The 12,038-nt window shown below is 47.7% G+C and overlaps 1 protein-coding gene and 1 long non-coding RNA gene across 6 annotated transcripts in view; both read right to left on the minus strand.

Annotated features, from left to right (window-relative positions):
• CXXC1 (CXXC finger protein 1) lies at positions 1 to 5,532 on the minus strand. Of its 4 annotated transcripts, none has more exons than XM_017665468.3 (15): positions 5,311 to 5,531; positions 4,371 to 4,589; positions 4,169 to 4,269; positions 3,648 to 3,883; positions 3,384 to 3,560; positions 2,950 to 2,976; positions 2,622 to 2,867; positions 2,350 to 2,457; positions 2,004 to 2,185; positions 1,555 to 1,762; positions 1,366 to 1,476; positions 1,202 to 1,251; positions 964 to 1,060; positions 511 to 663; positions 1 to 431 (listed from the first exon to the last, which is right to left on the minus strand). In XM_017665468.3, exons 2-15 carry the CDS (start codon positions 4,508 to 4,510, stop codon positions 285 to 287), a joined length of 1,983 nt encoding a protein of 660 aa, XP_017520957.1. In that variant the 5' UTR covers positions 4,511 to 4,589; positions 5,311 to 5,531; the 3' UTR covers positions 1 to 284. The 4 variants fall into 4 exon arrangements, with proteins under 4 accessions (XP_017520957.1, XP_017520958.1, XP_017520956.1 ...); XM_017665469.3 differs by having other exon boundaries at positions 2,004 to 2,188; positions 4,371 to 4,489; positions 5,311 to 5,528; XM_017665467.3 differs by having other exon boundaries at positions 2,004 to 2,188; positions 5,311 to 5,528.
• Positions 5,533 to 7,666: 2,134 nt separating this feature from the next.
• Positions 7,667 to 12,038, minus strand: part of LOC140843444 (uncharacterized) — a 74,329-nt gene continuing 69,957 nt past the window's right edge. For both annotated transcript variants that reach the window (XR_012121221.1, XR_012121220.1), the window contains one exon: positions 7,667 to 9,346. This is a non-coding gene — a long non-coding RNA (uncharacterized lncRNA). The remainder of the gene's footprint in view (positions 9,347 to 12,038) is intronic.

Genomic DNA, 12,038 nt, shown 5'->3' on the forward strand with positions numbered 1-12,038 from the left:
TTATCTTTCTTGGTTCTTCAAAATTTTATTAACAAAACCAGTGAGGGAGAATACAAGGTTGAGCAGGTTCCATAATCCCACCAGGCACAAAGAAATAGTCAAGGACAGGAGAAAATTCTGATACCGTCTGCCAGGGCAGACAGGCAGTCAAATGGTGGATGAGCAGAGGGAGGAATTCGGGAACCAATGGAGAAACAGATAAATGACAAAATGAAAAAACTGGGGATTTAGGGTAGCTCCCCAGCCTGGAATGCAGGGTGTGAGGATGTCTGGGCGAGGGAGACTCAACGGTCAGCACTGGAGCGCAGGTCTGTTGTGAGTGGATCGTGCTGGATTGTCTGGTGCAGCATCAGGGCCAGTAATCCTGCCCGGTTTGTCATGGCTGTGCGTACATTGCGCTCCTGCTCAAACAGCTCATCCAACTTGTACCACTGCAGGGGAGCAGAAAGACCCATGAGAAAGGGTTCCAGAATCCACCTGACCATGGCCCAATCCTGCACCCAAACCTACCACGCGCACACGCTCCAAGTCCACTTCAGCACGCCTCAACTTCTCCCAGCAGTAATGGCGGTTACACTGGCGCTTGGGCAGGCGGCAGAAGTCACCTGTGAGCTCAAAGACATCACGTACAAGGGGGCACCCACATACCTCATCAGCTGGCACCTGCAGAGACCAGGGATGGGGATGAAGAGGGGTGTGGAGGCAGGAAGGAAGATGGGAATGGGGAGTGGTCAGGGAGGAGGGAAGAAATGGATAGCTGAGGAGCGTGGAGAGGAATGGCAAAGGGGAGGAATAGGAGGTGATGAGAAAGGACAAAGGAGAGGAATGGAGGATGAGATGGCAGGGGAAGTGAGAGTACAGAAGTGGTCAGGTAGGGGGCAGGAAAGATGGGATGGAAGGAAAGAATGTGGGGTAGTGAGGAAGAGAAGGACAGAATGGGGGTAATTGAGGAAAAAACCTTACTTTGGGGTCCCGTGAGTGCTCAGGGCACAGCACCTGGAGCCGTTTACAGTATGTCTTGCTCTGAGGATTGTAGACATCACAGAAAAGTCGTGTGGCCCTGGGGTTTGGAGTACAGAGGGTAGTGGAGGGAGAGGAGGAGCCCATTTACCCTTAGCCATAACCATATCCTGCCCCAACATTCCACTTCTGACTCCCCCTCAATCTCCCTGCTCTAACTGCACATAGCATGCACACTCACCCTTCAATGCGTGTGGGGTACATGGACCCAAAGGACGTCTGGCTCTCATACTGGAGGGAAGAGCACAAATGGAGGGAACTGTGGATGTGTGCTGCATGCCCTCCCAAGACAACACCCAGACAACACATTTGTCGCCCAACGCCCCCTCAGGCTGACACCCTGACCTTGGCATAGCAGCGCTCCATGTGGCGTAAGGCAACACGTGGGTTGATGGGGTGCCCACAGGAGACACAGAAAATCTGCAGGTCCGTGTCATCACTGTCACCCTCATTGCTCTGCATGGGGTGGAAGGAAAGATGAGCCGGGTAGGCCCATGTCCTGGGCCCCACACTACTGCACACACGCTAGCTTACTTCTTCATCCTCGCGCACAGCCTGCTGCTTGGCACGCAGAATGATGGCCTCCAGCTCATGAAATCGGCGCTCCATCTCCTGAAGGCGGGTGCGGGCACTCTGCTGCTCACGGCGGATGCGTTCAAGCAGCTTCTTGCCATGCTCCTCAGCAATGCAGGGGCTCTGCTGCCACTGCTGGATGCGCTGGGGGAGGATCTCGTAGATGCGACTGCAGGGAGGCAATGAGATGGGTGTAGGCAGGGAAGGTGGCAAGCAATAAGATGATTGATTAAATGGGGTGATCCAAGGATGGCAGAATGGATGGGTGATGACAGAGAGATGAATGGGTGGGTGGGTGCTTAGTTGAGTGTGTGGTGAACAGGTGGTGACTGTCCTGTCATTCAGGATATACAATGGGCTCTGGTCATGCCTTACCCTGTACACCCATAAACCCTCTAGGAAGAACTTACTTGGCTGCCAGTTTCATGCCACAGTCATCTGAGCAATACTTGGAGCCGGGCTGGGCAGGGCGCACACAGCCAGGCCCCAGGCACTGTGGTAGTGATGCAGGGTCCTTGGCATCAGCGCGCTCCGGGTGTTTCCACTTGTCCTTGTGCTTCTGCTTCTGCCGATGCCGTTTGTATCTCTCCTCCTTCTATGGGACAAGGCAAGTCAGATCAGGAGGAGCCTAAGTCAGCCGTAGACCCATGTCCCCTGCATTCCACCCTCTTCTAGCTCTTGCCATGTTCAGCCCCTGATCTTGGCTTCTTCCCCACCTGCCCTGTGCTTTCCCACACCCATTTCACTCTCTATCACCTTCTTCTCAGACTTCTTCTCCCGACGTTTCACATGTTTCACTTTCACTGCCCTCTTTCGCAGTGCAGGGTCCAGAAATGGGGACTCCTCTGTGTCACTCATCCAGGGCTGCAAGTGAAACACACAGTGACCTACCTGCCCTGCTCATGACTCCCCACCACCTACTCAGGCCCAAGTCAGTCTTCCATACTCTGTCTTCTCTCTCCTCATGGGTACTCCTCTCTGCTGCTGTAATCTCCACCCTTCCACTAGGGGACACTCTGCCTGCTCACCAGGCCATGGTCATCAAAAGCCCCCGCACAGAAGTCCTGGTACAGGTCAGGGTCCAGTGGTAGGTCCTCATCTGAGAGTGGCTCAGGTGTGGCCATAGCCTCAGGTGGCTCCTTGACTGCTGAAGATGCCACTGCCCCCTCGTCGTCACGGATGCGCCCCAGCTTCTGTGATGGCTGTGGCTGCTGCTGGGTGGGCAGTGGCCTGCGAGGCCTTGGCAGGGACTCTGAGGGCGTCACTGGCGAGAGCTGCGGGGCAGAATCTCAGGACTGGCCCTGACCATCCTGCCCGCATGCCCCACCCCGCCCTGCCCTGGGGGACTGGACTCACCGAGGAAGGGAAGTACTTGTACGATTCCTGTGCCGGCAGGAGGAAGGCCCAGGTCAGCCCCAGGTGGATGGAGGGTGGCCCTGCCCTAGCCCCTCCCTCAAGTGCCTGGTCCCACCAACGAGCCCAGCCTTGCATCCCCAGACACACCTGCTCCCCCACCCTCATCACGAGGACATGCTCAGCTCTTCTCCACCTGCCCATGACCACCTAGAAACCTCTGGCCCTGCACAGCCCACCTGGGATTGGAGGGCTCCTCTGCTAGTCAAGCACACCTGGTCATGCCCCATTCATCTGGACAGGACAGGCACCTTCCCACCCACCTGTATATAATTAGGCCCTGCCCTGCCTGGCCCACCCATCCTAGCTTTAATCAGCTCTTTCTGGACACACTGGCACACCCCCCACCAACCCTGCCCAGCTCTGTCCATGCTCACCCGAGCCCGAAGCTGGCACTGGCGTAGCCGGCACTTCTGCCGGATCTTGTTGGGACCCCCAAATTTCTTCATGTCCCGGCAGAAGTCACAGTGGCCACAGTCCTCAGTGCGTCGGCAGGCCTCACACTCACCACACATGCGGGCCGACCGTTTGATCTGCTGCTGCTGCTGGTGATGCTGAGGCGAAGAACCCGAACAGCTATCAGGAACCAAGCAGACCCGAGATAGGGCCACCTTGCCTTCCCAGCCACTGCAGCCACTCACCTGGCTGGATGTGGCCACCAAGGGCTGTGGAGAGGATTTGTGGGGTGAAGCAGAGCCCCGAGCAAGCATGGCCCCAACCCCTGTCCCTGACCCTGCCCGGCGCTGCAGGTCCGGATCCGGGGCCGGTCGCTTGCGCCCTCCACTCTCATCCCGGGGTTCACTGCCATCTCGCTCACTGCTGTCCCGCTCTCGTGACTTCTTGTGCCGATAGCGGATCTCCAGCTTTGGGTCTTTCTCTGTGGGGCGGAAAGAGGGCCCGAGGTGGGTTGGCACTCGGGAATTTGGATGGTCCCAAAACTCTTTCTTCCTCTTCTCTCCTTTTTCTGTTGCACCCACCTCCTCTGCCCCCTACTCCAGGGCAGAACTGCCCTCTCTGGTGGGACCCTCTATGTCAGCTCACCACAGACCAACAATCACTCTGCCCACAGACATATATAACTTCTCCCCATGACCCGACCTCCCATTAGGTTCCTTCTCCTGCGAAGCCCCATCTGCCTGCATGTCCATTCCATCCCCCTCACCTCGACAATCCCGACAGTACCACTCTCGGATGGCCTTGGCCATCTTCTCAGTGATCCGGATGCAGTCCCCATGGAACCACTCATTGCAGTTGTCACACCCGCTGCAGAGGATGGGGTGAGTGGTGGAGATGTGAGGGGCTGGGCCTATTCACCTCACCCAAACTTGCCAGGTGTCAGACCCAGCCACCTCTCCCCGGCTCACATCATGAAGCAGTTGATGTCCGGCTTTCGGCAGATGCAGTAGATGGGTGCATTCTCCCCATTCTCCGACTTGCTGTCCTCCCCAGCATCTGGAGGCTCCAGGTCTGAACCATCCCCCTCCTGTGGAGTCCCCCCGATCATGGCTCCTCAGAGAACCGCCGTCATGGTGCCTCATTTTTCCATTGCAACCCCATCATGGCTCACCAGAGACCCCAATACTCTGCCAATAGACCTCTTGTCATGGCTCCTTATATATCTCTCCATTCCAGTCCCCACAGACTCTCCCCTCATCAGTCACCCTGGACACCGCAATACTGTTTATAAATCCCCATCACTCTGCCCCAGACCTCCCATCATTTTTCACACACACAATGGTTCATTACAAACACTCTACCACTCACCAAACACAGCCCACATGACGGCTCCTCTCAGGCCCCCATCACAGGTTCTCACTTACACCATGTGATTTATTCCCCAAGTTTCCCATCACGGTTCCCCACAGATCCCCGTTCTTACCTTCACAGACAGCCCCGCCCCCCTCACAGTTCGCCACGGAACCCCCGAACGGGCCGAACACGGCTCACTACGGACTGCCCAGTACCGCTCCTCGCGAGCCCCTTAACACTCTGCCCAGAGAAGCCCCCATCCGGAACCCACGGAACAGCTATCCGGGATCCCCACCAAACTTCCGCTACGGACCCCCATAATGGCCCATCACGGAACACCCAGATGGTTCGCACATCAAAAAAAATCAGCCCATCAGACCCCCATCTTTCTGCCCATAGACCCCCCTCTCAAAGCTCATAACAAGCCCCCCACCATTCTGCCCACAAAGTCCCGTTACGGTTCACCACAGACCGCCAAACGTCAGCAGACGGACCCCTCCAAGACCAACCCCACTGATCTCTGCCACCGACGCCCTCCCAAGACCTCTTACTCACCATCTCTCTGCTCACGGCGCACGCCCTGGCAAGCCCCGCCAGCGACCCGCAAAACTACACAGACCACTCACGGGCTCCGCGGCGGTTGTGAGGCGCCCGCAACTACTTCCCTTTCTAATCGCGCTTCCCGGACACTCCCACTGCGCAGGCCCAATGCGTCGGCTTCACGGCAACTACGTAGATTCCCGAGCTCCGACTCTCCCAGGTGCCGCCATCTTGACCCCCGAGACCGTACGGCGGCCGAATGCATACAGTTCCAGGAAACATGGCCGCACCTGTTTCGCTGCTATCCTGAGGGCGCCGCCACTTTGTCGGCTGAGTCCGTACCGTGACCACTTGTACGGCCTCGACGTTACAAGAAACATGGCTGCGCCTACCGCGCGATTTATACGCAGACGCCGTCATCTTGGAATATGATTCCGTAAGATGGCCGAGTCCGTACGTTCACAGGCAACGCACGGCAGCGTCCTACTCCCGGCTTCCGCGTAGGTGCCGCCATCCTGAGGACTAATTCCGTAAGCCGGTACCTTTAGAGAAGTTGGAATAAAAATCGGTCGCTTCCGCAACACTGCTTGAATCAAGTTCCGCTCCTTCTTCCACAGAATCATTTTCTGTTCCACATGTATTTAATGTGGTGCGGCCAGCCTGCGCTTTGCGCTGTGAAGGAAACCAACCTCCCCGTAATGTCTCTGACATCGCCGCCCACCACTTTGCCGCTTTCGCTCGGATCCGTTCCTCAGCCAGGCCTGGCACGGTTCAGCCTCCGGGCCTTGGCAGGAGCGCTCACTCTCATACCTCGGAATTAGTCTCAACAACGAGGCAAGGCCATAGAGAATGGTGGCCTGACCATCTTCGGTGAGAAACTAGATTTTTACCGAACCAAAGGAGATTTGAAATGCGACACAAACGGTTTCCAGTCTTCACGACCCCGCCACCACTAGAGTGTAGATTTTGCCCGGTGCCTGGTGATGTCCTCTTTGGTTCTCGTATTTGGTTTCATATATATTCAATAATCTTTCCTATAAAATTATTTTTTAAATGTATGTCTTGTACAATTAAAACAAGGTACAGATCAGCTAGACCTCTCAGGGTAGTGATCTAACCTGGGCCACCACGTAAGTCAAATGAGATACAACGTGCCAGTGGCCACCCCGCCCCCATGGCGCAGTCGTGGCCATAGTAAATGCCCACATGTCCATGTTTAAAGACAGAATGACTTTATTTCGAGCTGCAGAGAGGGGCCTGGGAAAAATGAGATTTCAACCCGCTGCTGACAATTTTTCTAGATTTCTGGGCTTTGGACGTAGTGGCAACCTGTTACTGGTGATTCTGCTGCTTTTGGTTTATCAGGTCTGATTTTTATACTTTTCCTAAATATTTTTACTCCCAGTCCCCTCCACACTGTAACAGACACTAAAACACAAGAGCCAAAACATGAGTTCTATGACCCTCTCCTCCTAAAAGGGGTTTTTAATCCACAAAACAGAAACAGGCCTTTAGATAAGGCTTGCCTCGTTTTTAATATTAATGTTTAATTAACCTTAATCTGATTGTTATTTATTTTAGTTAGCATAATTTAATCCTTTAAATTTAGTTTTCCATTTAGTGTATTAATTTAAATAGTTTAACTGAATATGTTGATAGGGTACTTAAATTTAACATCAATTAATGAATTTTATATATAATTCAATTTCAATTTGATTACAATTTGATATATGAAAACAAGTTTAAGAGAATATAGTCAAGTTTAACTTTAATTACTCAAATTAACTTCAACATAATTGATTTTTGGCTTGTTAAATTTGTTTTATAATTAGTAACCTATTAAATTCAATATCATTGTGTATCATTTAATTTTAGTTTATTATATTACATCTTATTTAGTTGTAATACAGTTCACTCAACAATTTAACATTTAAATTTTAATTCACATTCACCTTAACTCATTAAACTAAATTTTAATGTCACATAATTATACTGACTTAACTAAATTTGTATTCGATTACTATATTTTAAAATATAGATTAAATTAAAAATGATTTTAAAAAAACAGAAAACACAAATTACCCACATCATGAATGAAAAAAGAGCCATCAGTACAGATTGTTCAAATGTTAAAAAGAGAATATTGTTTACACATTTATACCAACCTAATGCAATATATTTGCCTACCTCAATAAAATGGACAAATCCCTTGAAAAAGACGACTTACAACACATGAAGAAATTGAACATTTGAGCAGCTATATATATAGCTATATAGTTATTTGTATTTCTAATTAAAAACTTTCTTACAAAGAACGCTCCAAGCTCAGATGCTTCATTAGTAAATTCTGTCAAATATTTAAGGAGGAAAAAAGAAAATTCTATATGGTCTTTGGGAAAATAGAGGAAGGAAGAGTACTGCCCAATTCATTTTGGGAATCACTTCCCTGATACCAAACCAGACAAAAACATTACAAGAAAAGAAAATATTAGACCAATATAGTCCATGAGCATAGATGGTGCAAAGTTTAAGGGAATCTCCAAAAGAATACCTTTACTTCTGGCATCACTGTAAACTGGATCCCCAAGGCCATGCTTAACTTCTGACACCAATTGCAAGTTCAGGGGTCCTCAACTAATTGCTAGAAGGACTCACAGAACTGTTATTACTCACAATTATTAAAAGGAGATGACACGGCTACTTTTGTTATGTATCTGTATTCCTATTCTGTTAATGTGTGTACGCAATTTAATTAGTAGTTTGTTAAAACCTATACATGCTTATGTTACTCTACAAGAAGTTATGTCAAAGAAATAATCAACCTTCCCATGTTTTCTTCTGTCTGCTACTTCTATAGCTTTTCTTCTTCCTTCCTAATTACAACCCTTTAGTAGAATTTGTGCCTCATATCGAAAATTACCGAGTATCATAATTCTTCCAGGTGGTAAAGATACCTCAAGATAAATGCTGGGCATAGAAGCCACAGGGCATAAATCTGCAAAGAAGTAAAAAAGCTAACCTTTTTAAAGAATATTGCTTCTCTCTCACTTACCAACTTTACATTTCCCTGTATGGCCCCGGAAGATGGCTGGTTAGTCAGAGATGGGTAAGATTTCTCAAGGGAGGAACAACCTAAGACAGCACAGTCGCAGGGGGGCCATCAGGTGAGAAACTGGGGATCAACAGAGGTGAGACTTAGAACCTCACCCCCGCTGTTTTGAGAGAAATCTTCTGCATCCATGGATGTTTTGTTGCCCTTGTCTAGCTTGGATTAATACTTAGTCTATAGGCACAGACCTGATCATCTACATTTGCCCTCTTACAGCACTAAATTATGTTTTCTACCTTTATCTTGCATCTACCTACCACTTCAGCATTTTATTAAAAAAAAATAAGGGAGAAATGTGGGATTCACATATAAATCAAGTATAAAAATCAAATGAATAATCATATCTGACTTGATTGTTTATAGTTCATGATGTGTGATCAAAACCGAAAGTTTCTGTGATGACTGCCCTTGCACTGTTCACCATGTAAGAACTTATTCACTATGTAAGAATTTGTTCACCATGTAAGAACTTGTTCGTTATGCTTCAGAAGACTGGAGACTGTTGAGAATTAGGCTGGGGGTTGATTAATGATTGTGCATTGAGTCCCCTATACAGAATTTTATTGTTGTTAACAACCACTTGATCAATAAATATGAGAGATGCCCTCTCAAAAATAAAAAAGGAGATGACACAGATTAAACCAGCCATAGAACAGAGTCCAGAAGGGTTCCAAATATAGAGCTTCCAGGTATCCTCTGAGGAATTATTGACAGAGTTTGCTGTTTCCAGTGACAATATGTAACAATGCACACAAAGAACTGTCAACCAGGGAAGCCTACCTGAGCCTTGGTGTCCAGCCTTTATTGGAGCCCCATTACGCAGGCACTGCTGACTGCTCATCTATCCCCTCAGGAGGTGGAGCTAGTACCATGTGACACGAAGTCCTCGCTCTAAATCACACTGTTAGCCCATACAGTGACTGAAGACTCCCAAAGACCCTCCTGTCAGGAATGATAATGGATTTAGAGATTACCTCTCAGAAGCCAAGGAGGGCAAAGGCCAGACCTCTCTTTGGGCAAGGTTAAATTTTTTACTGCACAAATACAAAAGTCTTTAAGAAGATACAAATAAACTGAATCTTTGATAATTTATAAAATTGCTGTGGGCAAGTGTATCTATGCCAGGAGTGATCTGAGGAATGCAAGATTGGTTTAAGATTTGAAATACTGCAGGGGAATAGTTATACCATGGCACCCTGTTTACTTCATACATCTCCATGTAGGCCAACTAAGCAAAGCTTAATTGCAGTCATACGGAGTCTTGGCGGAATACCCTGGATTCCCATGAAAACAAGGAGAAAAAAGAGACAGTCAGCCATATGAGAAATAGCCAAAAGACCATCTCTCATCCACCTCCCCAGCTGCATTGAAGTTCAGCATAAGACTTTCCACTTCACCTCCAGTTTGGATATGGCTGCAGGTTATAAAAGCACTTCATTGAAGCTTAGAGCTGACTCTTCAGCAAAAGAGTGCCCACCACCTGTCATACCCATCATATGGCTCCTCTTATTTTTGTGTGTGTGGAGGGGGGTTAGGATGGGGGACAAGGGATGCAAAAAATTGATACCATGACGATCTTGCTTTGCTAAATGTGATAAACAATGTATTGGGTTTGTCTCCTAACCAACTAGGTCTATGGAAGCATGGTAAGCCAACTGAACAGCTATAGTAATGACACATGTAGCCTCACTAGCCACCACACTACTGCTTAGGAACTGCTTGTTCAGTTGACAGTTTGGGACAGCAAACATTAAGACTCCCTGGAAACCAGTAGCAAATGCTCTTGTCTTAGTGGTAGATGATGGGGGAGTAAGGGACCCCCATTATCCAACCTGTTACTAGATGATAATGGCAAGTCAATGACCAAAGCTATTACCATCCCACTACTCATTGGGATGGCTGATAAACCAAATTCAGGGAACTATTTGCTAAGATTTTGGGATTTATGTGCTCACACTACTTAATATACCTGGCAGTCAAGAAAAAAACTGCTCCCTCTTTCCCAGAGAGAGTGTGTCATGTCAGATAAACATTTTGCTGAGTGTAGTTGGCCGACTCTTACGGTCATCTTGGTTTTGCATGAAAGGGTGCCAACTACTCTACCACCACTGTTAAACCTCACTGTTAGCTACAAAAATCAAAATCAGGTGTACTGGTTGTGCTTTGTGGGAAGGAACTCCAGCCATTCCCATAGTCCCAGTCAATTCTCCCTGCTTCATGAACCTGTGGGTTTTTTTTTTTAACTGATCCCTGGGCTGTTGCTCTGCCATTAAGAGTACCAACTGGCAAAGTAGGACACTCTTTTTTGGTACTGTGAATTATACAAACTGCAGCTGCTTATCAGATCATCTGATCACTCATGTAGATGTCAACGTAAGAGACTATTCTCTAATGAAATTGACTGTAATTAAGCTGCTGATCAAGATTGCACTCACTGCACTGCACCAACCACCAAAGGACTGGACACAGGGGCCTAAAACATAAAGAAAAGAAAGTATCTGTGATACTTACCTTTGCTTCTTTTCTACTTATGACATTAATATGCTGCAGAAAATCTAGGAAATCTGAGTACATGAAACAAAAATTACCAATAATCCTATCATTAAAGATAAGCATGGTTAACTTGCTAATGTATTTACATGTGTACATATATGTACATGAACATTTAAAAAATTGATTTGGGGTTGTATGGCATGTCTAACCCTATATTTTGATGTTTTGATCCAACATATTTTGAGGAATACTTTTTTATGTCTTTAAATATTTTTAAATTAATTCCTAAAGTAATTTCAATATTTTTTTAATCCCTGAAAGCAAGGATTACTAGCCCCACTTTACAGTGAAAGCAATTAAAGACTCAAGTAGCATAAATCTCTCACTGGGCCACACAGTCAGTAATAATGAATCTGATATATTAATAAAATATCCCTACTTTGAGTGCTGTCAGGGGGCTGAAATAGGCATAGCCTGAGGGACCATGATGGGAAAAACTAGATGAAATGGCTGAGGAGACAGCCACAGAATGGAGTGAGTTCTGAAAGTTGAGAAGCACAGATGATCTATGACAGGAAATGGATCAGAGTCCAGGTGATTAGACCCCAGGGATCAGGATCTTAGGGAAATAAGCATCGTGGAATGAGCAACCAAGTATGGGGCCTTAGTACAAGCTGAGACCGCAGAACAGGAGAGGTCTCTATCAAAGACTCCTATGACACTCCTAAGTACTGTGCATGTGAATCCGCTGGATGAGGACAACTGGAAGCATGGTCTTCCTGGACTCTGCCCTATGGGCCTTTTGTCTTTGCTGATTTTCATTTGTATCCTTTAGTTGTAATAAGCCATAACTGTGAGTTTAACAGCTTTTCTGTGTTCAGTGAGTCCTTGAAATCACTGAACCTCAGGGTGGTCTTGGGGTCAAGTATTTTTTTCCTTTAGATACTATGTTTTCGAACTACTGTTTCCCTGAGATGTTTAGAGACGCTGCTAAGTGTCGTGAACCAGTCATTTAAAAACATTTATGGGGTTGACCTTTCATAAATGACCTTTGTAGTTATTTTAATTCTATCCTGCATAAATGCCCATCCTTGCCTCCAGCTCCCCCAACCCTCTTATCACATTTGGATTCCTGGGGAGG

The sequence above is a fragment of the Manis javanica genome, chromosome 9 (genome assembly GCF_040802235.1).
Source record: "Manis javanica isolate MJ-LG chromosome 9, MJ_LKY, whole genome shotgun sequence".
NCBI lineage: Eukaryota > Metazoa > Chordata > Mammalia > Pholidota > Manidae > Manis > Manis javanica.